At 38.3% G+C, this 27,969-nt stretch overlaps 1 protein-coding gene across 4 annotated transcripts in view; it reads right to left on the bottom strand.

The window, feature by feature from the left end:
• The window catches only part of NBEA (neurobeachin), a 448,312-nt gene extending 420,995 nt beyond the window's left edge, over positions 1–27,317 (bottom strand). For all 4 annotated transcript variants that reach the window (XM_062487643.1, XM_062487641.1, XM_062487644.1 and 1 more), the window contains exon 1: positions 27,030–27,317. In XM_062487643.1, the coding sequence (XP_062343627.1) occupies positions 27,030–27,317 (288 nt within the window). The remainder of the gene's footprint in view (positions 1–27,029) is intronic.
• Between the last annotated feature and the right edge of the window lie 652 nt (positions 27,318–27,969).

Raw genomic sequence — 27,969 nt, 5'->3', positions numbered from 1 at the left:
TATTTTTTTTAAAAAAAAGAAGATAACCATTAAAAGTTATCAAATATATGCAAATCAGCCAAGCCACAAAACCTGTGTTTTCCTTCAACCAGTTTTTAGATGTGTAATTATGTGTATAAGAGACTATAGATACATATTTTACATAATTAACAGTTCAACCATCAGAGAAATTGGATGTTAAGGCAAATTATGGAATTTTCATACTCATTAAAACTACACTTCCAAATGGTGAGATACAGTGAAGCACATATATCAATCTAGCTTTCAGAGAACCCACACCCTATTTATTTTGTCCTACGAAATCTAGATGCCATAAATAACATGGTTTACATGACAATTAAAGGAATACTAAAATATAATATTTAGTTATGCAAAGATCCACACATAAAACTGCAAACTGTGTGTTGCAGAATAATGTATTTAGTTCCACAACGTTAAATAACTTGCAATTATATTGCTTTCAAAAGTATCACGCTTCACAGACAGATGCTAGTTTTCAAGATGCAAATATCAAGCAGAAGATTAAGACATACCAGCTTTCAAATACAACAAGCTACCTCCTGTTTAAATGCTGTTATTTCCTGGATTTGGGACAATTTCAATTTTCATCATGATGATATGGCAATGGGCCTTGATGTGTGCACAGTGGAGCCAAACAGACAAATGCTCTCGGAGGGGTTGGAATGGGTAGTCCATACAGAGCTTAAGGAAGAAAGGAAAAGGTGACTCCAGAAGTGAACTGAGAATTTGATAGAGTGAAGGGAAGCACAAAGAGTTGAACCTGATCAGACATGCAGAAAACAAGAGCTTCCTCTGCTCCAATTGCACACCGGACAACAAGGGAAGAACTCACAGCGTGATTCCAGTTTAAGTGGTCCACTGATCTAAGGAAAGGAAATGCAAGTAGCCTGGAACACCCTTCACAAACACCCACTCTCTACTCTTGTTATTTTTCAGAATTGCATGCATAAAATGAAACTGTAAATCAAGGATATTAAAAAAGAGCATCAAGATCATATACGCAGACCAAATAAACTGTTCAAAATAGTATTATTTTCAGTCAAAATCAAAGCTTAGTGTTTAACTGCCCCTTCCTTAGTAGTCTGAATTTCCTTGGTTTCCTCCTCCCACTCCTCAAATATTAGGACTATCCTTATTTTTATTCTTTGTTGTTCTTGAGGTTTATATAATTTCTTGCATATCTTCCATGTTTCCAAGCATATTAATCTTTCCTTTTGATGAAGTGATGCCTCTTGAATCTCCTGTATTGCAAATCCTTTCTTTGCACTGTCACTCAAATGTCACCTTATTTCTCTTTGCTCCCTTTTTCCTCTCTTCTACCCATTTCTACCAAAATAGATTACTTTTTTTACCCATCAGTTGCTCATTCATACTTCACACAATGCCTTTTTCCTAAACCTTCAATAGCTAAGTTATTAGAAGATATTTATGAAGAGATAGGAACATCAGAGTCTTTTAAAAATTTTTGTAGCAGAAGAATCTGGCACATTATTCCTGACAATCCTTAAATGTGGCCAAAGCAAATCTTACCCTGATACACCATAAGGCACTTTCAATGGGCAGCATCTAAAAAGCACACACCTTATACTGAAATAGAGTTTTATGTCAGAAAATGAATCCATCTTGGAACTGAATTACTCATGGCATTCTCCTTTAATCACAGACTGAAGCTTTAGGTCAGACAACTGTTTCAGTAGTCAGTTGGAGACGAAGACCTCAACATCTAACTTTTGCAAAGCAATTTCACAGCTGGAACTCATGCACATCTGTTCAAAAAATTTGAATTCAAGCCCCTCACTGATTTCAATAATTACACATATACTGATATGCTGTAAAAAATCTGGCGTAGCTAAACTTTATTTTAGATCAAATCTACACATCAACAAGAAGACATGCCACATGACTTCAGGTAAAGAAACAAACAATTCTCCACCCGCAAAAGATAATTTTGGATATGCTGAAGCAGGTCCATGAAGAAACAGCTAATCTTCAAGAGATGTCAGTAAGAAAATGCTATTTGGCAGCATCTTTGCAAAAAACATTTTTGCACCAGGACCTAGAATTTTTGATTTAAAAGGTAAGCCCCATATCAAAGGAGGCAAAGACAGAAGGTACAATACAAGCTAAGAATTATATTTTTAAATTAGGTAAAAAGATAATGAGCTATCCTATTTAATGGAAAGCAGAATGTTTTATCTGAACTAGCTGCACACAAAACCTGCACTCCAATAAACAGTTTATAAGATAATAACTTTATAAGTGACATACACATTAAAAAAAAAAAATCTTTAGGAGATGTGGAGCCACTGTTTCAGAGGTACCTGGGTACCTATTAATACTACAGGTATATGCAAGTTGCTTTGAAACACTGACCTCATTAATTTTTCAAATTTCTAATCAATATGTTGAAAAATACTAAACTATGGAGTGTATGACTCTTAGATATTTTTTCAAATTTCATAAAACAAGAAATATTATTTTTAGAACTTGTTAAAATGCTATGTCATATATTTGAACAAAACTCAGTTGTCTTCCAAATCCAGTCTGACACACATCTCAGCTGTCTAGTAAAGGAATTTACACATTTGATATGCATTTTGAAAATACTCATTGAATCAATGATAAAACCCCATAGCTGATATGGAATGGAAAACAACATTTCAATTATTGAACAGACATAAATGATAAATTAAAAGATTATGCTTCTGGATGTAATTTAAAGTTTGACTAAAATTGAGTACTCAATTTCATTAAATTACTGCACTGCAGGAAACAGCAAAGCAAAGGCCACATTAGCAATCAGCTCTAACAGTCACATTAATTCTAACTTACATGTGAAAAACTCGAAAACCGAGCAAGAAATAGAAAAGGTAGCCAGCACAGAGAACTGAGTGTGAGCACAGCTTCCCCTACATGCAGAGGTTGACTGCTTCCAGCAAACAGTAATGTTGCCCTCCAGTGTTCAACACTTTCTTTTAGGAATCACTCCTAATTAATATCTCCATCAGTCTCCTTAGACATGCTCAATTATAACATCACTGAAGCAGAGAACAAAATACAAGCCTCAGGCTAAGTATTCAGTGCAGAACAGACAAACAATTAAAGACAAGGATTTTAAACTTTTTATTGTTGTTTAAAAACAGAGCATTTTTCCCATAAAATTACTGTAAGAATACACTGCATATCCTACTTCTTTTTGGCTTTTAGTACCCAAAAAATTATTTTATAAAGTTTTGCAAGTTACAGCTTTCACAACACTTTAATGTACAAATCCATTACTCCTGCTCAAAAGCCATTACTCAGATTCACACATAGAAAACGGCAGTTTTAAAAAAGATGCAAGAACAGATTATTACTTATATATTTTTAAAAGCAGTATGACTTCTAAGGATAATGTAATAAATGAAACTGACTTCCAGCTGATAGTCTTCAGTCTCTAGGAAGGATATCGCTGTTAGGAAATCTAGGCTTGAGATCTTATGAAAAAAAGAGAACAAGATTACTTTTTGCCTAAACAGAATTATTTTGCTATAAAAGCTTTATTATTTAAGCAAAGCTGAAAAAAACAACCAACAAAAAAAAAATTCCCCACTCAAAAATGACTGCATGTGGGTCAGAAAAAGCAAGAATAAACCCACTGATTTTAACTAGGCAACTGTCCTGTAACAAGGAAGAGTACCCAGGAAACAGATGCACAATGTAGAAATATGCACAATGCCTAAAGAAGCAAAATAACAAACTTGACATTTCACTGATTCTATTCTAAACAGTCTGAAATCATATATATTCATAGCTTTTCTATTAGAAAATTAAATACATATTTTATATCAAGTATAACAAAATTGCTCAACTAAATCAATACAATTTGCATAGGCAATCAAAAATAGACTATAATAGAAAAGTCTGGGTTAAAGACATCCAAAACTGTTGTAAAGCTCTAAGAAGTAAACAAGAAAGTTCAAATCCCAGATTTGATTTGAATATGTCAGTACCACTAACTATACCACAAGAAGACAGGCAATGCTCACTATGCAACAGTGTATCTTAGATTAACTGAAAATTAATCACTAGTTGATTAGGAAAATATGTGCATCACCAAATTTCTAATTTGGTTCCTAAATAAATTACTAGTCTCTTGTGACAAGGGAAATGGAAAAATAAGCTTTTCTAAGGTCAGCTGAAAGAAAAATTCTAACTCAGGCATTTTCCCATCTATATAGGAGTTCTTCTCCATCTCCCTTCTTTGAAAGGCTATAAAGTACGTCTATAGAGATGACAGCCTCAGATGTGGTACCTATTACATACTCTAATCATCACCAACCCTCCAACCTCATTTCATCCTCCCCTGATGACACACATTTCAAGTTATCAGAGTCTCAGTACTAGGTCTGTCAGAGAATCCATCATGTGGTGCTTGATATGCTTCAAACTACACAATCTCACAATCTGGTAACAGGTGGATGACTCAGCTCCAGGAAAAGACGAGCTACTCCACAGTATCTTTAATTACTCTTTCCACAGCCCTTCAGCAGAGTGCTTTAATCACAGGACAAGAGACACCATCTTCTCTTTTACAGGATGGTAGTTTTGATTTTTACTTAGCTTCATTTAGGTTTTGCTGAAATACAGACAACAACGGTAGTTCCCCATTGCGTCACATGGTACAATCTAAACACATCTTAATTGGTGACATCATTGTGAGCACCAATCAGTTAATACCTATGTTAACACACTGCTTAGTAGCAGGATTAGTCTCTAAGTGTCAAAAAACAGTAAAATTTCAAAGTGATTAAAAAAAGCAGGTTAGGCTATTACAAACAAATAAACAAGCAAGACTGAAAAAAGTGCCCCAAATTAGGAGAAGCTAAATTAGTGAAGACCTATATAATCATCTGACTGGATCTACATGCAAACTAAAGGCACTGGAAAATGGCCACATTTTGTCTACATGCAAGGTTGAACCATTAATGCCTATATTTGACATACCCTAAACTAAATTTGACATACCTAGGCAAAAAAAGCTGTATCTCCCCATCAGAGTAAAAAAAAAAAAAAAAAAAAAAAAAAAGTCAGCATATTAAGGAGCTGCTATCACAAATACTAAGGTTTAACAAACGCCAATCTTCTTTTGAGTTCTGCCAGGAACCAAGGGAATATGAAAAAATAGCAGCATCTTGAGATGTTATTTTAGAAGACCAGAAACAACACGCTTTGTGCTTCCAAGTTTCTTTACAACACAGTCATAGTAAAGAATAAGCAATCTGACATTTAAACATTTTAGAATTTTAAAAAATAAACCTATTGTGAAGTTCTAATTGAGTATATAGACCCTTATGCCCTGTAGAAGGCCAAGAAAGGAGTTTTATCTTATTTTCTAATAGTGATCACTACACAAACATCAGGAAAATAATTCCACTTAAATAAAAGCTTCTGATAAACTACTGAAGTTCAGTATCATCTCATAAACAATGTCATGGCAACAAAGTTACAGGTAGCTAAATCCAGCCAAAAGAATTAAGGTAGTACCACTACTAGATTCTGCACATGTCACTGTAGCAACAATCTCAGCTACCTGTAAGCAACCAATGTCATCTGCATCAGGCTTGTTCAGGTCTTCCAGTTTAATTTCAGTAATGGCTTTTGCAAAATTCTGCAGTATTCTCCTTCCACTGAAAAAACGTGAACGGTCACAAAATTTACTTCTAGTAAAACAGTCTCTCCTGCATCCCTACATCATTGGCGCAATCATTTGAGACAAAGAGATCTATGCAGCATCAGCAGGGTGGCGAGGCCCAGTAGGGCAGAAGGAAAAAGTAAACCAAACAGATAAGGATTTGTTCCACGTATCACACACTTAAGCAGGAAGCAAGGGGAGGGAATCACAACGCACAGGACCAAACAGTATGTTTTCAAAACTAGGGGATTTAAAATACGGTGATTATGACTCCAATCTGTTCCAGAAAGCTCATGAATAAGAACCCAAAACCCAAACAGCAGTTAAGAGTGAAAGGTATAATTCTAAAAAACACTTCAGTTAAGAACTGAAATACTGGATGTAGAACATTTTTCAATTCACCACTTCTATTGTTTTCCTGTTTATATATGGAGTAGTCTACTAGAAGAACTAACTAAATCAGGACTCTTTGGCTAGAAGAAGGCATCTGAGGAAAAGAAAATGAGAGACCCCTAAACAATGGGTAGTACAGCCAAAAAAATCAATACTCTTGAAACATAAGAGCTAAGGCATATCACATTAAAGTAGATAGTGTAGGCTTTAAAATAAATGCTACATAAGTATGTTTGTAATTCCTTCCCACTTAAAACATGCTAAACATATTTCATACAGGCTAACACATTTTATGTTCTGAAACAGCAAAAAATTTAAATGAAGGCATGAAGAAGAAATGCATCAATGAATGCCTGTACAAAGGTGACCTATAAAAAGTCTCAGAGCCATGTTTTGCTAGTGGCTAGAGCAGCAAAAGGAAAGGTCTTTATTACAACCTCTCCCTGCTCTTTAACTTTTATCAATGCACCCACTCTTAAAAAAATAGTGCAGAGGGCTAGATGGGTCTTTAGTGCAATTTGGCATAAACAATGTGTTCTAAGCCAAGATTTTTAAATCAAGATTGTCGGGGGAAAGGAAACGCTCACAGTCTTGAAATAACAAAATAAGATTTGCAGTAAAAAGAGGCACTCTGTTGAATTAACAGTTGTACTGACAGTCTCAAGCTACTCAGTTTTCCAGAGCACATACAAACTTCATTTGGTAAAGGCAGCACCAATTTCCAACCATTTATTTTCTTGTACCAGACTCTAATGCATGGGTTTAAATGCATAGCAAAGCACACACACAATAACAGAACCTTACTTCAGACAGGAGTTTCACTCAGCACTTCCTGAAGAAGACTATAGAAGGGCACACACATGAAGTTACATGTGTGGATGAGAGGCAACAGGCAAAGAAACTCAAACACATGGAGTTCTACCTGAACATGAGGAAGAAGTTCTTGACTGTGAGGGTGGCAGAGCACTGGAACAGGCTGCACAGAGAGGCTGTGGAGTCTCCTTCCCTGCAGGTATTCAAAAGCCAATTGGACATAATCCTGAGTAACATGCTCAAGGGGACCCTACCAGAGCTGGGGGGCTGGATGAGATGACCTCCACCAGTCTCTTCCAACATTAGACATTCTATGATATGAAATGATGCGTTGGGTCTGGCTGAGAAGTTAATTTTTCCCTTATCAGCCCTCACAGTGCTGTACTCTGTATTTATAGCTACAGAGGTGCTGTTAATAATCGTTTTGGCTACTGCTGGGCAGAGCTGGCACAGCATCAAGGTTGTCTCTCCAACACTGTCCCCTCTCACCACCCCAACGGCCAATAGGCTGGGGTTGGCAAGATCTTGGGAGGGGGGACAGTCAGGACAGCTGACTCCAACTGTCCAAAGGGATATTCCATACCATATGACAACAGTTCAGCAATTAAAGCTATGAGAAAGGAGGAGGAGGGCCTTTGTTATAACAATGTTGGCCTTTCAGAGCTGCTGCTACATGTGCTTCTTCCAGGAAATGGCAGGACATTGCCTGCTGACAGGAAGAAAAGAATAAATTTTCTATTTTCCTTTCCTTCCACATGCAGCCTTTGCTTTATTAGGCTGCTTCATCTTCATATCACAATGTGAACTTGAAGTGTCCAAATTATATTTTAGATGACTAAAATAAAAGATGCACTCTAGGATTAGTAGCAAAAGTCAAGTTGAGGGACTCCAGACCTTCAACATAAAAAAAAGTCTTAGTTGCTAACAGGACTAGGCTAAAAACTAATCTGAAGCAACTTCCTCTAAAATGAATACCACGTGGACACTTGTGGTGGTCTTCTCAGACCCTGCTACCAGCACTGATAGCTAATGTGAGTTCTTTTTCTGATAGAGATTATATGAAAAACAAGACAACTCTGTTCCAAAGATGCAATCAAAGCCTAGACGTAGCTAAGTATCAATAAAGACTTGGAGCATGATGACATATCCAGCACTCTTCCACTAATACTATCACATCACAATAGCTCATCTGCATTAGCCAAAGCACTAAATTAATTCAGTAGAATGAAAAAAAAAATAATTCAGCAAAATATCTAGGATCTTGTCATGCTGGAAGTTTCATAGAAGGAAATCTGAATTTCCCAACTTGACAGCCATATACTATGATACTCAAAAGAGCAACTTCTTGTAAGTCTTAATTATTTATTTTTAAATCACTAAGGCAGAAACAAGAGTTTGTTCCAAGTGAAACAGCAATCCTTATGCAGTATCACATGATTTCACAGGAAGTATCTCTCAAAACGCATGCAAAAAGTTATTGTAAAACTGTTTCTCAAAAAAGCATTGTTATCAGGTATTTTTTGACTACACACTTTGACTACAGCTTGACAAAAAATATAAAAAACCTCCAGGTGGCAACCTTTTGATGTCCAATAAGGAAAAGTTTACAACTTTGAACAGAATCCATTTTCATGGCTTTATATGAAGTCTTGACATAACAGAACGTAATTTTGATATCTTCTAGACAAATACACCTGCATCTTTAAAAATACATGGCAAATTCAACACTTTGGTTTGTCCCAGCAAGAAAGTAATTTCCTCAGATCCAGAATACAGATGAATGCCTCTGACAGGCAGTGAACAAAACAGAAAAAAATTAAACTCATCTGGGGAGAAATTCAGTCATGACCCTCACTGTGAATGAGTGATCCGATTTTCCAGTCTTACTGGAGAAAAAGTCAGTAACCTACCATTAAAGCTAGGAATACTTCCAGTGGAGACAGCAGTTCATTGAAAAGGTGAAACAAAAAACGAATAGCTAACAATCTACTGACTGTGAAGTTCAGCTCCCATGGAAGTAGAACCTGCTTGAAAAGGTAAGCAACTTACTATCCTGGCATGGAAGGAGTGTGGAGAAAGAGAGGATACAGCAGATAAAAAAGTGCTCATGTTGGAAAGCTTCAACACAGCCAACCTTAATGCAGTTCACAGTCTAAGAAGCATCTCAATCTGATGACAACCAACACCCACGAACACAACTCATGCTTGAATCTGGAACCCATGCAACCCTTCCCAGATTTTGAACAAGTTTAGGAAAGAAAGATACCTAGCCCATAAACTCCATTTTACAAGAAATATGAAGCTCAGATGAGAGATAACCTCCTTCATCTTCTGACTCAGCAGGTATTTCAGAAACACAACAGATTTACAAATCCTAGCTAATAGGCTAAACCAACTGAAACAACAGTAACACACTTCCTCACACAGTCCTACACAGGGTCACAAGCGCTCCTCTACTACCTACTTCAATTACATTTAAATCTCACTCACCAAGGAATTAGGAAAAATACAAAAGTGATCACTAACTAAGGGCCTTGAATAGACTGAATGCATACTCCAACTGAGCCCTGAACATAAAACTGATCCCAGAGAAAGCGATTCCCAAGAGGGACATGAAGGACATACTGCAGCTTCTATTTATAGCCTGTAAGCAAATTAAATACCCATTTCTCATCTACCAGAGTGCTCATATAAACATGGAATGGTTTGGATTGGAAGCTACCTTAAAAGATTATCAAGTTCAACCCCTGTATGCCATAAGCAGGGATATCTTCCACTAGACCAGGTTGCTCAAATGCCCACCCAACCTGGCCTGGAACTCTTGCAATGATGTGGCATCCACAGCTTCTCTGGACAACCTGCTTCACTACCTCATTAGCATCAGAGTAAAGACTTTCTGCATAATACCTAATTAAATCACTGCCCCCTGCCCTAACACTATATGCCCTTGTAAGAAGTCTCTCTCCAGCTTTCTTGTAAGCCCCATTTAGTGCCAGGAAGGCTGCAGTAAGATCTCCCTGGAGCCTTCTCTTCTCCTGGCTGAACAAACCCAGTTCTCTCAGCCTGCCTTCACAGGAGAGGTGCTCCAGCCCCCAATCATCTTCATGTCCCTCCCATGGTCTTGCTCCAACAGGCTGCCATCCTCCGTATGCTAGAGGCCCCAGTACTTCAGGAGGAGTCCCATGAGAGTAGAGGAGGAGAATCAACTCCCTTGTCCTGCTGACCAGACTCCTTGTAATACAGCCCAGGATATGGTTGTTCTGGACTGCAAGAGCACTTTGCTGGGTCATGTCAAGCTTCTTGTCCAACACACCCAAATCCTCTTCCTCCTATAAAGACTGATCCCAAAGCCATATGAAAAGAAAACTTCAACAGACCATAACCAGAGCTGAGACTTCCTCCTTGCCCCTCAGTAACCCATTATAGCAATAGTTTGCTTTAAATTTTAGTTCCAAGAACGTTATTTCTTTACATGTTTGTGTTTGTGATTTTGGAGTTTTTTTAGTTTGTCAATATTATTTTCATAAGTATTTTAAGGATATTAAAACTTTTATAATAAATAAAATTTTAATGAAATTAAAACAAAAATCAAACAAAGAACAAAATCAGCCCACAATCCTTAAACTGATCTTTCACTGTTCTATATGACAAGTAGTTTAGTACGATTAATGTAAGCACACCAAAGATTTGCATGAAAGACTATTTTGCTGAAATACTCCAGCCAGAAGAAATACTTCATGTTTCTAATATCACTGAGATTATTTGAAAAGTATGGTTTTTGTTTTAAGGGATGCAAAGTTACAAATATTTGCGTACTTTTCATTTGAAATCCATTAAGAAAAAATTCCAACCAAACAACTAGCCCAAAATCATGTTAGAATAGATGTAGCTTTGATGCTCGTAAAAATTTAAGTAAAGAAAAATGTAATGTTTACTCAGGATAAAAGACTATGGTAGCCTTACTTTCATTCAAAGCAATAATACTGACATTGAAGAATGATTTAAAATTGGAATTTTGAGAAAAAAAATCATTTTAACTACTGATAAACTGTAATAGTGAAGTTACGGAAACTGAACAGGCCTACAAAGACAAAAAAAGACTGACTCAAAGCTTGCATCAGATACTTTGTTTCTGCTTCCTTTGCTAATAATATCTATCCTGTATTCCACTAAGAGTCATTGAAATGCATCTTCGAAACTTGCTTTTCATGACAATTCAATTTTTATTTAATTTGAAAGCAAAGCCATAAACCACTGTTTGAAATACTTACGATAAGGATTATACTGACTATTGCTATTGAAGATCAAAGGAAGATTTAAAAAATGCTATCTTATTTAAACATTGAAGATGGAACAGGACTAACAAATTATTATTTTAAATTTCCATTCTAGAAAAACTAAAGTCCAACTAGGTGAACAATGATAAATCACTGGCCAGTAAATGTCTAGAACAATTAACAGTGCTTCACTAAACAGGTATGCCCCTTTTTATCCAGTTTTATCTTATTTAGGACAGATATGTAGCTTTTTTAGTTACTTTTTGACTGCAAACACTTCTACAGAGCCCCTTCCTCTCAAAGGAGCAAATCTTCTTCACCTGTAAGTAATGTGACACCAACGCAGGCAACCAAGAATCACTTGTTGAGAACAAGAGATGCAGTGATGCCACATTTTTTAAAAACAAGCAACCCAAAAAAACCCATTATTTTTAAATGTATTAAATTAGATCTGCATGTGTTCCTTCATGTACCCCCCCCCCCCCCCCCCGGAGCCTACTGCTGAGTACATGCTTCCCCACTTTTAACCACCAATAATCAGAGGCCTTCAATTTCAAATTGTTCTGTGAGTCATGATTTAGCATTCTGTAATTGATCCAAGGCTATTTTTAAAGTCATTTTAACCAATGCTCATAGTTTATCTCTTAAGACTTCAGAATCCTGTGATTCAAAACTGCGTAATAACAACATCTACATTAATACTTCATTCATACCATAGAAGTGCCTCCAAATACTTATACTAACATTTTAAATTTACTGATGCTTACTAGGCATTCCATTTTCTTTCATTTGTGACATCAATTTTTAAAATAGAAAATATGATCCAACTAAACAGTGTGTGTGCAGTTCAAATAGTTTGCAATTAAATGTGCCAGACATCTGTGAAAGTCTTAACTGGTCCTGTACAAGGACAAACAAATGGCTCTGCAATTTTAAAAGCACACAAAATTAAACAATGTCAATCTCACCTGCACAAAGAAATCTTATGTAAGCATCCACGGTATAACTACCAAATATAGATAAAGACAATCCAATGTTTCCGGGCAGAACACACACATACCTACTAGACCCTGGCAGTCAACCAAAATAGAAAATATTATTTAACAGTGATAAGAAGGAAGGCATTCAAACATGACCCTGATCTTTTCTTCCACGAAGAAAGAAAAATCTTCCAGCCTTCCTCTTTACAATAGAAATCCCCCAGTAAGTGTGCCATGGCAGTGTAATGCTTAATTTTAAATTAGCTGGACGCATTTTGAATATATCCAGAACTGACAAACTTACAAAATTCCCATCCATTTGCTTGTTAGTTTTAAATTGTAACTTACCGGTCTACCACCTTAACAACTAAATGACAGTTTTCTGCTATACAAGGAAGTTTTTAATAGCAGTACCTGTCTGATAAGGCTTGAAAAAGAAAACATTTAATTTCTTCTTTAACACACCTAATTGTAATATTACAAGTGAGGGTAAAACATGTCACCTACTATGAACTTGTCACAATGTGAATAGATATAGGCCTTTTTCTGTTCAGCTAGGGGCTTTAAACACAATGTAGCTAGAGGATACAAATCCTACAAGATGCAAGTTCTGAGCCTTCTGTGTGAAATCTGGGCTTGTGTTTCCAGCAGGTGTGTCATACAAGGGGTGCCAGTCAGTAGGAAATAATCCCAAGATATATAACTAAAAGCTATAGAGCATCAAATGTAAGCACTTTCATCCATATCATATGGATTGGAATGTGGAATTAGTGACAAAATAAAATTAATACAAACTGTTCACTGGTATCACTGTCCTCCAAGAAGTCTTTTAATAGCTTCACATATATGAAGAGAGACATTCAGCAATCTGCATGGGAGAACAAGCTGATTCATCTCTGACAAACAAGACTTTTCAGAGGTAACAGTGGAGTTATTAAAGAGCCAAGTGCCACTGCCAGTTCTTATAACTAGTCAGATTCCATGGGGTATCACAAATGGCAATGCACCTAGGACAGCCAGTAGGCATAGCTAAGTCTTATTCATCACTCAAAAATAACAATCACCTTTTTTTTTAATGATACCTCACCACTGCACATATCAATTGCAATTAGGAAAGTCCACATTTCAAAAGCTGAAAAGCAGCTGTTTGTTGAAATACAGACAAATTACTAGTAGTGTATAATGATCAATCCCTGCACAGAACCCTAATTCTGTTTACAGCTGCAAACAAAAGTATCTAAGCTACAGGTTTACTGTATCTCCTTACACCTGGTGGCCAGCAAGCCACTCTATCACTGCCCTCCTTGGCTGGAGAGGGGGAGAAGAATACAACAAAAGGCTCACGGGTCAAGATAATAGCAAGGAGATCACTCAGCAATTACTATAATGGGAAAAACAGGCATGACTTGAGGAAACAAAATTATTAAAAATCAAGAGTAACACAACTATAAATAAAATCAAACCTGAAAACACTGTTACTCCATCCCTCTTCCTTTTTTTCCAAGCTCAACTTCACTCCCAAATTCTCTCCCTCCTTCCCCCAAATGATGAATAGGGTCAAGGAATAGGGGCTGTCATTTGTCCATTTCACATTGTCTCCATCACTTCCTTCTCCTCGTTCTCCTCCCATGCTCCAGCACAGTGTCTCTCCCATAGGACACGTTCTTCCATGATCTTCTCCAACATGGGTCCCTTCCACAAGCTACAGTTCTTACAAAAACTGCTCCAGCATGGGTCCCTTCCATAGGGTGTAGTCCTTCAGGAATAGACTGCTGCAGCACAGGTCCTCCATGAGATGACAAGTCCTGCCAGAAAACCTGCTCCAGCACAGACTCTCCATGGGGCCAACTTTCTCCTTTAGGTACCCCTCTGCTTCCTGGTCCTCCACACGCTGCAGGTGGATCTCTGCTCCTCACGGACCTCTCTGCTTCAGCAACTGGAGCACCTTCTCCCTCTCTTCGCTCACTGACCTTGCTGTATACTGGGTTCCCCTCACACACTCTCACTCCTCTCTCCAGTGCAATCACTCTGCTGCAGTAAATTCCTTTCAAATCTGTTGCCCGCAGTCACTGCCACCATTGCTGATGGGTCTGTCTTGGAGCTGACCGGCACCAGCTCTATCAGGAGCTTCTGGTAGGTTCTCACAGAAACCACCCCTATAGCCCCCCCTACTACCAAAGCCTGGACACACAAACCCACTATATCCTCTGAGACCACAATTATACCACTCTAATCCCCAAACCCCCACACCTTCAAAAACTGAGCATTACCCCAGACATTATCCCCATGAAGCATCATAATACAATTCTTTATATGACATTCTACTCCCCAAAGACCAGTTTTATTACTTAAAGTATTTTTCTTCTACAGCTTATTTTGATGCTTATACAATAAAAGATTCAGGCAAGTATTTGTTTTCAGTCACAGTACAAACCTATTGACCTAGAATGGTTATTCTTAACTTAAAACTATATGAGAAAAAAAAAGACCACTGAAAAATAATGAAAAATATTACAAGGGAAACAGAACACAAACTATGAAGCTGGAAGCTACTTACCATACAGCAGTACCAAAATGTATTAACAATTACTGCTAAATGCCACTTTTCTCAATAACTCTCTTGGCTGTATTAATTTTTAATAATGCTCAAGTAGCCTTTCATTATAGTGTTTTAAAGATCTCATTTTGCTACACTAAGTATAGACTATTTAGCTGGATTTCCATTTCCTAAATAAATAGAAATGCCAGAGTTTTTCTTAAGTTAGGATTGCTTTTAGACCACAAATCTCCCTATCTCCTGGGCAATCTTCAGGATTTCTTAAAGAAATTTTAAACCAAAATTCATGTTGGCTGTAGCTGTGCCACGTCCCACTTGTAGTAGGAAATATATGGTCTCCTTAACTATTCATGCTCTACAGAATGCATACGTAAGATAATTTTTAAACCTGTGATTTTTCAAAAACTAATGCAACAAACATACATGGCCGTTTCAGATGTACTGCTTAAGCAAAAACTACCCAAATTTCATGCTCAAAAAAGTTCAGGTTGCTTCACCAGATTCTTAGTAAAGAAGGCCTAAAATCTACTGTAACTCCACAAAGAGCATATGAGAGAGAAATTTTGAAGTAATAATTTAAACAAGGTGTTCCCACGATTTCTCTGACCTCCAGAAATTATTTAAACTGTAATGACACTTCAAGACTTTTACTGCTTCTTCTGCACTTCTGGATAATACCAGATTTTTGGTACAAGATGCATTTAGGATTGATCTTGGCCAGAATAAAAAACAATACATGCGCTGCTTCCTTTTCAGAGTGAAGTAACTTCCGGCTGAAACAGACCTCTGCTAATTTAAATCAAGTTGAAAAGATAGTTATGTCCTAAATCCTGCATGAGGAAAACTCCGTTACAAGTACTTGCAACCATCCTAACTTCCGAGGACAGGCTAGGACCACAAACCAAAGCAGCAAATGATCCAAGAGTTTAAATCTTGACTATAGAAAGTATTCTCTATTTACACTCTCAAACCACTTCACTATATTTAATTTTAACTTTTTTATTTTTTTTTTTTTTACTTAAAAATTTCAACACAAAGCACTTTGAAACCCACATGCCAGCTTAGACACTGGTATTAACAGATGGTGATAATTACCTCAGACACCTCAAAAATTAATAAAACATCACGTAACAAGTCATTTCAAGGTCTCTGTAAATCCAGGCAGACACTGCATCACTGAAAGAAGATAACCTGTTGTACTCAGGTTTTTCCCATCATGCTGTTAAGTTTTTATTTTTTTAATGTAAAGCTTCCTTTTGATGGTATCATTTGCAATAGCTGAACTTCATCTAAACAACTAACAATTTAGGTAATTTTGATACACCTTTGTTTGGGGTTTTGGGTTTTTTTTGTTTTGTTTTTGTTTATTTTTCTTTAAAGACTCAGCTGGAAAAATATCAGCTTCAATAGCCTAAAAGTTATCAGTCTCACTTAGCTTAAACTTCTGCTTCCCCCCTTTCCCATCCTTCCTGATTCTTCTTAGGTGCACTAAAGATTCTTAATACATTATAAATGTATTTGCATTAGTTTGAGCTATTTTCTGAAAAAGGGAAAGTTTACACTATAACTTCGAGAGACAAAACAGATTACAGACTTGAAAACTACTTTTTAACTAAAACAGGACATGCAACTACGCGAGTTTTGTTCTTAAGTAGAATGTAATTGCATTTTATTATGGAAATAATATGCAAGCAAACAAACTATTTTACTATAGTTCATTTTCCATCGTTACAGAATCATCACAGAACCACAGAACAGTTTGGTTTTGAAGAGACCCTAAAGATCATCTAAGTCCAATCCCCCCCACCATGGGCAGAGACATCCTCCAGTAGACCAGGTTGCTCAAAGCCCCATTCAACCTGGCCTTGAAAGTATAACAAAACCTTTTACTAATAATTAGGGAAATCATCACAACTGTGAGCCCTGGGAATAACCTAGTTCTGGGTTTTAGAAAATACCTGCAATTATCAACTTCACTGATCCATTTTAAAGACTGCATCAGCTCCTTTTCAGTGAGCACTATGTTTAAAATGTCAAATACTCTGCAGTATCAGCTATGAAAGACTGACTACATCTCAGTGACTAAGCCTACACATTGTTCTAGTTACAATGTGTTTATTACTGTACATTATAAGTTACTTTGAATAAATGCTTTTCTGTTCATGAAACATGGAACTATAAAAATTTTGTTACACAATCATCTTTATTTCATATATTAAAGTTTCTAAGTTGCATACAGTTATATGCACATGAAGTGCTATTCAATATTTAAAATATAAACTTTCGACTATATATAAAGTCATGAATCTATTATTTTTGACAAACCCAATGAAGAATTTCAACAACCTTGGCTCTATACTACAGTTTGTATTTTTATTTTTCATTCTAATATCAACATATAGCTCTGAAAACTATGCTAACAACTCTTCTAGTTTAATTTCATTTCGTTCTACTTAGTTGAAGAAGACAGTATTTATAGTATACGTAAATAGCCACAGTTTCCTTAATACTATGCCATTAAGTTTGTAGTTTCTCAGCAAAATATTAAATGTAGATACATTTTATATTTCTGAAATCAAAAAAATAAGCATAATAAAGCATAAATCAAAGAAATAATACAACCATAACTGTGATTTGCAGAACCAACAGACAGACTTGGCTTCACACTTCCTCCAAGACTATCAGCAAGCAGGCACAACTAATGAAAAGCAAATGCTCACTGCTGTGGCTCACCAAGGTCTGTTTTCCTTCTTGGGTGCATGTGGTGCAAATTGTCCTTTGCTGAGTTAGGCACTGGATTATTTGTAGTAGATACTGCAGCTCATACTGTGATATGAGGAAGAGGATTGCTATAATTAAAAGGCTTCCCAGACTCCACCTCCCACTTTTTCTTATCTGCACAAGGAGAATAAAGATCTAAATGTGTGAATGATTAAGGGATTGGAGCATCTGACATAGAAAGAAAGGCTGAAGAGAGCTGGGATTATTTAGCCTTAAGATTAGGTTTGAAGAGATCTTATAAATGTGTACTTGGAGAGGGGATAGGGTGAGCAGGGAGGAGATGCAAGGGAGCCAGACCCTTCTCAGTGGTGTCTATGAACCCAAGGGAGCATGATAAAGTTTTTTTCCAGATGGATTCAACTCACTTCACCCTTGGATAGTAGACTCAACTCTAACAAGGTCTTCTCTCTGTTTCTGCATTCACAGAGTGCTGTCTAAGGTATCAAAAGATGCAATGGAGACTGCAACGTTTCTATGAAAAACAGAGTGGGTAAGTCTTTCAAATCACTTAATAAGCTATGTAAAACAAAACAAACAAAAGACAGGCTTCTTCATGTTCTTTGAAGGTATAGATACAAAAGAAACAGCAAAGAAGATTTTCAGAACCCCAGAGACTGAAGTATAGCACAAGTGCTCCACAAGTCTCAAGGGGAAACAGCAAAATGAAATAGCTTCCATCTCCTGAGCATATTGCTTGGAACACCTTACTCAATCCAATGCAGCCTTACACCAACATTTCCATAAGTTTCAACTACTCAGTAGATGAATATTAACAGCCAAGAAGTCATCAGTCACAGACACGACTCATAAATACAGTACACACCTTTCCATTTGCAAAAACAGATAATTTATTTCACTGGAACAACAGAAGAAAAATATGGGGTGCTGAGCTTTTACTGGAGCTCTCAAACTCACAAGAAAACAGCAAAAGACACCAGCCCTGAAAGTGTAACACAGCACTTAGTGAGGTTCTTTACCTTCTTCATTATTCCATAAGCAAAACGGAATGCTTATTCCATAAGAAAAATGTAGAACAAAAAAATTGGCTTTCAGAGGCCCCTCATTAAGTTTCATTACTGACATAAAAATAATGATTTGAAGAGGGATTAAGCTTATTTTTTTCCCTATAAAATAGGACTTCTTCTTTTTTCAAGCAAAAACTCTTTACCCATTCTCTCAGCATTCAAATTCCTGCAATTAAACAGATGCAGTTAATGTCCTTTTACAAAGATGAATCTCCAAGTCCATTCTCCAGACTCCCAGGAAGCTCAATCTCCCTGCATTTTCAAATCTACTAGTTGATGTTTCCTCCCGTTATGAATATGCTATAAAACTGGAGCTGACATAGCTCTCTAGCTCTATTCTGATGTGTGTGTCCTATTGGAAGGGTCAGACAGCTTTCCTGTTCCTCCAGCTATAAAAAACATACATTTGACTTTGAGCAGGAATGCACTGCTGATTTCAAAGTAATATTTTTTTTTTAATTAAAGGTATTTAACATTAATGGCTATATAGGGAGACTTTTTTTTTCTCCGAACAAAATCAAGAATTATTTTTTTAATGCAGTGAGCTAAACTAAATATTGTTGAAGACTGGTCAGGCATGAGCAATACAAAACAGCTTGGCTTCAGTTGGTCCATTACTAGCTTGAACGTGTATTTCATGGCTACTATTATATATTTAATGAAAGCACATTTTATTGTTTTCTGTAACTCTATAGTAGGAGTCTGTAGAAGGAGTCTGCTACAACAGGTTTGTATAGGATCCTTTCTCAAACAAAGGACAGGTTTTCAAATTCATGTTTGTGTTTATATTCAAACTATTTTCTTTTTATGAAGGAAAACTTTTTTTAAAAAAGCCTGCTATAGTGGCTCTAAAACAGACAATCAAAATTCAATAAAAATTGGAAAACTTTATGCAATTTAGTATTTGTCACAGACTATGAAGATTTATAAAGCAAAAAAAGAAGTGAGATCACATAAAACTGATTACAATGCCTCATTGGTTTAGAAGAATCTGCTCAAAGAATGATTATTTCCATCCTTCTGTCTACAATGTCCCAGTACTACAAAAGCCATGCAGCAACAAAAAGCATGATATGAATAACAACTTCACTTGTAAGTGAATATTTTGCCATATCTCACTTCCAGCTAACTCCAAAACTTAATACTTATTCTGCATAGTTAAGGAAGGCTTTCAACTGTTAAACAAAAGGGCAGTGAAAGAAACATTATTTTGCAAAGACAGATGCCAAGCATTTGTAAGCTGTTGAACAGCATCAGCAGTACTCACATTTATACAAGCTTTCAGTGAATTATCATGTTGGAACAATTTCAATGATGCAACCAAATTTTAACGCAAAGCAGGGTAGTCATATTATTGGTTGACATTAAAATAGATGAATTGACATTGCTGGTGAAAACTTCAGTAAAATCAAAACTACTCAAGACTTACTTATTCATCAAAGGCTATTATTTTCCATCTACATCAAAAGTACCAAAAACGTTCTAAACTGTAAAAATTACTGGAATGCAATTTCAGCAGACAATCAGTAGGCTGATCAGAAGTCAAGGTGATTCTCTATTGGAAATAACAGATAATCTTCCTCTTAGATATTAATGTCATTAACAATCTTCTTAAACTGGAAGTTATTAAATTATAGCTCAAATAGCTGAAATCCATATTAATCCTATAGCTGAAGTGGCTGTTTCTTTCATTAAGGAAGCAATATGTGACTCTCTACAAAAAAATATTTTTTAATTCTTCATTCTTTATGCTGATGATCATGTATCAGATACTGTATCACTGTAGTACATCTACGCCAAACTCTTGCATGACAGATGTGGGAGGTAGGTCATCAGATTCAAAACTGATGCTTCATGAGATCTGCTGCCCCTTATAAAATCTATACGTCTGATTCAGACTTAAAAAAAGCTTAAGGGTTCTGTCTATGCAAGAATTAGCAAAGCTCCACAATGAGTTGTTTCCATAAAAACAAATAGTAATGAATAACCAAATTTCACTAAAAAATAAACAGAACATCATCAGCATAAACACACACTACTACAGTGACCCTCAGGCCACCAGACACATTGAATATATATGAGGTAGCTGACACTGTTCTGTACAATAAAATGCTGTACACTAATGCAAGAGCAGCACAAATTAATCTGAAATAGATTTACTGAGACAGGCCAAAATACAAAATGGAAAAGGTGCAGAACCAAATAATGAACAAGTAAGACTAAGAGGTTGATTTAAACTAGCTTATTAAGTTAATATTCTGTTAATACTGCGCACAGGATTTGTCAGAAAAGATTCTGTTTCGGTACTAACCCAATCACAGATTTTATTCCAGTTTGACTAAATTCAGTACAGTGCAAAAGGGGAACAAACACTTCAGTAGGAATTCAGACATGATTATGCAGGTTTTGGATGTTAGTTTTTGGTTGTTATTTTTTTTTTTTTTTTTAAAGATGCAATATAGAAAGTGTTTCATATATCTGAGATGTATGAGTGAACACACTGAAAAGCATTAACATGAGAGAAAAAACTCCACCACAGCTTTTTAGACCTCAGCCTCGCCAGTGTTATGAGCCATGCCCTAAACTTCAAATGCTCATGTGAAAGCAGGGACGAGGGAAATATGGAGGGCAGAGAGAAAAATTAGTGTATAACCGAATACACAGCTAAATGCTTAGTCTGGTAAAACACATGGCTTAAATGGGGAATCAGGTCACAATTTCATAAAAATAGCATCTTGATAGAGAAAGGTGCTAACCCTTTGCTTGATGCAAAGGGATAAAACACAGGTAGGGCATCAGGAGGGAGAAGGGGGAAAGGCCAAGGATCACAGGTGCTTTTTCAAAACCAGTCTCACAACTTTATTATTTCAGTGTGACAAAAATAAAAAAGCCTCCAGGCATTCACCTCCCTTATAGTCCATGAACTGAATCCTGTAAAGACAAGTGAGAAGTAAAATCAAGATGTAAAGTTAAGAAGAAAATAGCTATTCAGAGTTAAGCATTAAGGAACACTCAGTTACATGCCAATATGACAGATTTTTAAAAGTTATAACCTATAGAAATGTATCAACCCATCATACAAGAACCACAGCAGATTCCAAACCACCTGCTGAGATACCATTAGTGCTTTATGACTGATACAAGGATTGAAAAAACTTTTCAGCCATAAACACCTACTGTCAAAGATTAGATTAAAAAAGCCCCCCAAAAAGCAATTATAATAAAATAATTGAATGAACATTCAGTCATTCAAAGATTTCCTATAACCAAAACTAAGTTTTCCACAAAAGCATTAAACAATGACAAGGGCTACAGTACTCTAAAGTATCTGCCCATGGAATGTTATGACAAACACCCATATTAGATACTCTCTTTTCATACAGCTCTAGAAGCTTGTATAGGAATATTAGTCGGATAGATGAGCAAGACACCAAGAGGCCAGTTGGACAGACAGTAACTTGGACAAGGACTACCACCTTAAGTATCACCTAAACCAAAACTCACAAAAAGTGAAAAAAAAAAAAAAAAAAAAAAACCAAAAAAAAACGCCCCAAAAAATCCCAACTTTGAAATTTCCCCAAACTTCACTTTTTTTTGGTTAATACCATCTATCAGCAGAGAATTATACTAAAAATGAGAAGGCTTTCACCAAGAAAATGGAGTAAGATTCTGAAGCCTACAAAATTAGTTCCACAAGAAAAAAGTCATGTGACAGAGGCTACAGCTCAGGAGGCCCACACTTCCTCAGACAATAGTGTACAATGAACAAAAGTCCTTCTAACTCCTCACATAAAAGTAGAACTGTGCCATGGGACAGTGCAGCAACCAATACTGTAGATTGATTCAAAGAACTCAAATACCAAAGCCAACTATAGCTTAAGAAAGCCCTCAAGCAACCACTGAAGAAAAGAAGTACCAGAGGGAAAAAACCCCACAAAACTAAAAGATGTTTCTTACACAGGCCTCCCTTTACATTTTTCCTTATGACCACTACTACAGAAAGCCTGCAGGGAGAGAAGGATTTCTCACATAATTCAACCCATTTGCTCCGAAACTGCAAATGCCACTCCTACGTGTACACAATGTGACAGAGCACTAAAAAACGGCTTACCTCTTGTGATGGGTGACTAACACTGAAGTAGGATGGAACAGCCAAGAAAACGAGAAGAGCTAGGCAGAAGCGTGGGCTGCAGTCAACAAGAACAGAAAAAGACTTTTTGAACTAAGCCTGGTGTTTGACCTACTTCTTACAAGCACTCTCTAGCCTGACAAAACATATAGAAAAGCTTTCCCGATTGAACAAGGAGAACCCTGGTCAGCTATACCTGTATCAGATTGAAATCTGTTCAAATCTGCATCACATCATCTGCTCAAGATGCACAGGCAAAATGAGCAGCATGTTTAAGCACCAGTCACAACTTTTTAGTAACATTCATCTTCCTATTCACCTTGCTTATTGTGCGCTACCATTGAATCAGCACTACAAAACCCAAAATCACAAATGCTAGGAAATTCAAACTGGAACAGAGAAAGCTTTGTAAAAGCTAAGAAACAATGCAACTCACATAGTTGTGTTTGATCAAGAATGGCCAAACAAGAGTCAGTTCAAAGTATACACTGAAGAAAAAATTCCCAAGACCATTAAAATACTGGTAAAGCAGAGAACTGAGAAAGCAAGTCAGTAAAATAATGGAAGGAAAGACCAGTCAAGGTATATTAAAGAAAGCAAATTATAGCCATATGTGGAAACTTTGCACTAAGAAACAAGAAAACCAAAAGTAGAAAAAATAGAAGAATACAGGTAGACAGACTGACCCACTTCCACTTTAATATCACATTTTCTGGAGCACATGGTATAGAATTTTATTTTAAAAATCACTCTAACAGCAACAAGCACATCTACCATGCAATAATAAATCACTGACAGTACCCTACGAAAACTAACAGAGCTGTTCAAAGGGAAAAGGCCTCCTCATCAATAGAAGTACAGTACTGGTGACAAAATATCCCCAAAGAAAAAACCCTTAGAGCAATTAGAGGTTTACACTGTTTTTAAAGAAAGCCCTTTCTAGTTTGGTGCTTTGCAGTACACAAGGGTCAGTGAACACACATCACAGAGAGTGCATGCTGAGACTGGGAATTCATTTTAAACCCATGGAACAAAACCAAAACAAGCACCATCACAGAAGAATGCATGTGATACAATGAAGCATTCCCACCTACCTCCAGAAATGCAAAAAAGAATACTATATTCTATAAAATCATTCTTTAAAAACCTTCAGCTCATAGATTCTTAATAACTTCTGACCTTCACAGTACTAATGCCAGCAGGTCTTTCTAAGGATAACTGAGTCTTTCACAGACATTGGCACATAAAGGGATAAACCCTCTCTCCATTGTGTCTTTCACTACGATACCACACAATGAAAAACAATACAAGCAATACTGGATATGCTACAAAGTGATACACCATTAAACAAGTTCACCAGTTTAACAGAACTTTGAACACTGAAAATTCTGAGGAAACACTAAGAAAACCACCAAGAGAAGCAACTAATCTCATAAACAATGGAAGCATACCCAAGAAGAAAATACTGTCTTAGCTGAAAGTTCACTGTTAAAATTTGACAAAGCTGAAAATCCAACAAGATACTGGACCAGAAAGATTTTCAACACCACAAAAAATTTGCTTCCTTACCTCACAGATACAATAAATCACTACGTCCATCAGTACCAGAAGGTACTACACGAGTTAGGTCCAAAATGCAGCACGAGAGATCACAGTGTGTGGCCATCAAAACAAACATTTAAAGGTTAAAACTCTTCAAGAGAAACTCTAAAAGCACAACTTAACAAGAAAGAAGAGTGACGACCTCCCTGACAAGGGCACACCAGAACAAAGTTTTGTCCCGGACATTTACTGCTGCTTCCATGTAAGTGCAGGAAAAGTAAATAGACTTACTTAAGCTTTACTCAAGACAGCAATAATCTCAGAAAACAAAATTTAAAAAGAGTCTCCATCTTTAACTTCTGATTCTTTCTGATAATAAAACATCTCAGCAATGCAGAATTCTTTTACTAAAAAGTTATTACCAAATGGCTTATAGCAACCCAATACGGCATAGTACAGCCTGTACTTCTCTCACACACTTAAGCTATCAACATCATCAAAACAAGATCACTGTTCACTCATTATCACAGTTGCATCAAAACTCATTCAGGAGTAGAACAGGTAAAGACTGAAGAAAAACAAAACAACAAAATTACCAAATCAGACAGTTCTCTCTACCCCCAGCTACCCCCCGAAGAATGCTTCCAAAAGAGAAAATTGCACTTTATTTCAAGTTGTTACTAAAATCCTTAATATCAAATGAGACAATGTTTAGTAGTTTAGACATATCCCATCAGCTTTACTTTGCACCTGCCATATTCACTGCTTGTTTCATATGTGAGTAAATTAAGTTTAAAACATAAAAACATAATTTTGAAATATATACTGCCCTGAGAAGAAAAAAATACAGACACAATACAGCCTCTCTCTGCTTTGGGAATACTGACTGTTGTATATTAGAGTCCATCTGTTAAGTAATGACTGATCCAGGATGCAACGCTGCTGCAGCAGACTCACAAGCAGTTTCACATTCATATAGGTCTCCCAGTGCTGAGAGAACTGTTAAACGCTTTTGTGTTTATTTTAAAATATAAACATTGTTTTCAGCAACAGGAACTTATTAGCAGGTCTATTTTATATGCAAGCAATGGATGTCCTCCACATAGATAACAAAACATACTCTCAACCTCTCCACCAAAGACAAACCAATGTTAATCCAGTTGCTGGTGCACTAACAGCTAGAATTAAAATGAGCTTAAATATCAGTAAGAATGAAAGAAGAAAGAAAACCAGAAAAGGATTAAACATCTTTGTATCTGTCGTAATCTATACAAAGCCAGTTAATAAAATAACTGCACGTCATTAACTTGAGTGCTACGTTTAAAGAAATGGGTAATAAACCAATGAAGTTACGATGACTTGTACCACACTTGTACAAAGAACTAAAAAATGAAATTTACAAGTCACATTTCAAGCTGTCAAACAGCTTGTAGAGAGGAATGGGAAATATACCAGATTACTGCTCTGACATATTCACAAAACTATCAGTCTTAACCCTGCGTGTTCAGATAAACTATAAATCTTAAAATAATCTGACCAAATTACATCCTTCCCTGCATGCTGCAGCTTTTCCATTTGGTCTGTGGTAGGTCAAATGCAAATAACTGTCAGACAGAAGAATACATCTTTTTAAAGTGTTTGAAACAAAATATATTCTTTACATGACTTTGTATAAAATGATTGGAGGTTAGAAGCATTAAACTCATATGAAACAAAGGCAGTTACAATTAACTGCCATTCAGTTTTGAGCAGTCATTTTTCTATCCTATTTCACGTGCAAAATTTGAGGGTATTTCATTGACAGAACTGCTCCAAAAGCTTTTCTGCAGCAAATCTTGCATTCAGGAACAGCACCAAATTGCACGTAATTGAAAGTGATTCATTTTTAGATGTACTCGCTTGGCTTCTGTAGGTTCCTCAGGCTTTGGTGTAGGTAGCGCAAAAACATTAAGTCATACAGTCCTGCAGTAACTCTTTCACTCCATGAAGTGAGCAGCTGACTAAGGGGCTACATTTTAGCATCTTCTCCTTGTTTCAGCTATTTACCTCTGTACAGTAGTATTTTGCAAGGCACAGACCTTGGACCAAAGTAGCAACAACACTTACTTTGCAGACAAGAATGTGTTTTGGAAAGCAGGGCAGGTTATTAACATAACATGGGCAACCCAATACAACACTGCAATACAAGTAACTCTTTATTACAGATATTAAAGCACATTAAATCCTTGCAAAAATCTCCCTCCTCCCCCTTCCTCTACATAAAATGCTCAACTAGCTCTGATCTAACAGGGTTAAACCCTTCACATGTTTGAGCCTCCAAGAAAAGATACCAGCTCAGGCTGTTTGGTTTTTTTTTTAACGTTTTTCAATTAAAAACAGATACTACATTCATGCCACTCTTCTTCCCAAGAGGAAGCTACTAGGTTAAAGGGCAGGGTCCATAACACAGAATTGCAAATTACTTAATCTCGTTAAATTTCGCACTGTAAATTGCACACGCTACACTTCTGCAGGAGGTGGCCGGGACGAGGGACTGGGAAGGGGAAGAGTGGCCTGTCTGTTCTAGGTAGGGTCCTGCCTGGAGTTTAGGGAGCGCTGAGGGGGCTTCTGTCACACGCACGACGGACGACGAGATGAGCAGGTCGCGGGATTAACGGGGAGTTCGGGAAGGAAGGATGGTGGGAGAAGGACCGTAGGTGTAGGAGGGACACGGGGGCTTGGAGGATGCACGTCCCTGTCGGGCGGCACAGGGGCGGAGGGGCAGCCCCGGGAGCAGGTGGGCTGCGCGGGCCGGTGCCCGCCGGGGCGTCACCGGGGCGGGGTGCCCGGCCGCTTACCAGGTTCAGCACCGTCTCCACGATGTCCCGGTTGCTGACCTCCCCAACCTGGATGAGTCCGATGAGGACAGCGAATTTCATCCGGATATTGCGGATCGGCACCGACGGGTTAATCATCCCTGCGGGGAGCACCACGGACCCGGAGCCCGACGCCCTCAGCTCCCCCATCACCGCGACGCTGCTGCTGCTGCTGCCGCTGCCGCCGCCTCCGCCTCCACCGCCGGCCCCGACGGAGATAAGTCCCGCGGGCTGCGGGTCCGGCCCCGACACCGGCTTCTCGCTCGCCATTTACCCCCCGCCGTTACCGGCACCTGCCGCCGTCGCCTCCCCGCCCGGCCGGGCCGAGCCGCGCATCCACCGCAGTGGCACCCGGCGGGGCCGCAGGGAGCCGGCCCGAGGCGCCGGCACCGTCCCAGAAGCCGCTCCCCCGCTCCGCTATAATGAGGGATTATTATGGGCGCCGATGCCCCGTTAGCCGAGGGCTGCCCGGCCGGGGCCGCCTCCCCGCCGCGGAGCCGGGAGCGCGGGCGGCGCCGAGCGCGGTGCGGCCCGGCGGGAGCGAGCGGCGCGCGGGGCGGACGGCGGCACGAGCGATGCCGCTGCCGCTGTTGTTGTGGAGCCGAACCCGCCGCCGCTCACGCCGCCATGTTGCCGCCCCCTGCCTGCGGTAGCCGCCAGGGCGCCTGCGCCGAGCCCGTCGGGGGAGTGGCCGGGCCGGGCCCCCCCAGCCGGCCGGGGCACAGGTGAGCAGGTGCGCGGGGCCGCCGCCTCCCGCCCGTGCGCCGCGGGCCGCCGCCCTCCCGCTCGGGGCGATCTCGCAGGGCCGTCCGAAGGGACAGGGTGGAGCCCCCCCGTGCGCCCGCCCGGCCGCGCCCCGCCGCCCCTGGGCGCCCCCTGCGGGAGGGGCGGGTGGCGCCGCCGCCCCGCCGGTGCTGCGGGG

The sequence above is a fragment of the Cinclus cinclus genome, chromosome 2 (assembly GCF_963662255.1).
Source record: "Cinclus cinclus chromosome 2, bCinCin1.1, whole genome shotgun sequence".
NCBI lineage: Eukaryota > Metazoa > Chordata > Aves > Passeriformes > Cinclidae > Cinclus > Cinclus cinclus.
Note: the sequence above shows the minus strand (reverse complement) of the source record. Positions and strands in the feature narration are given on the sequence as shown.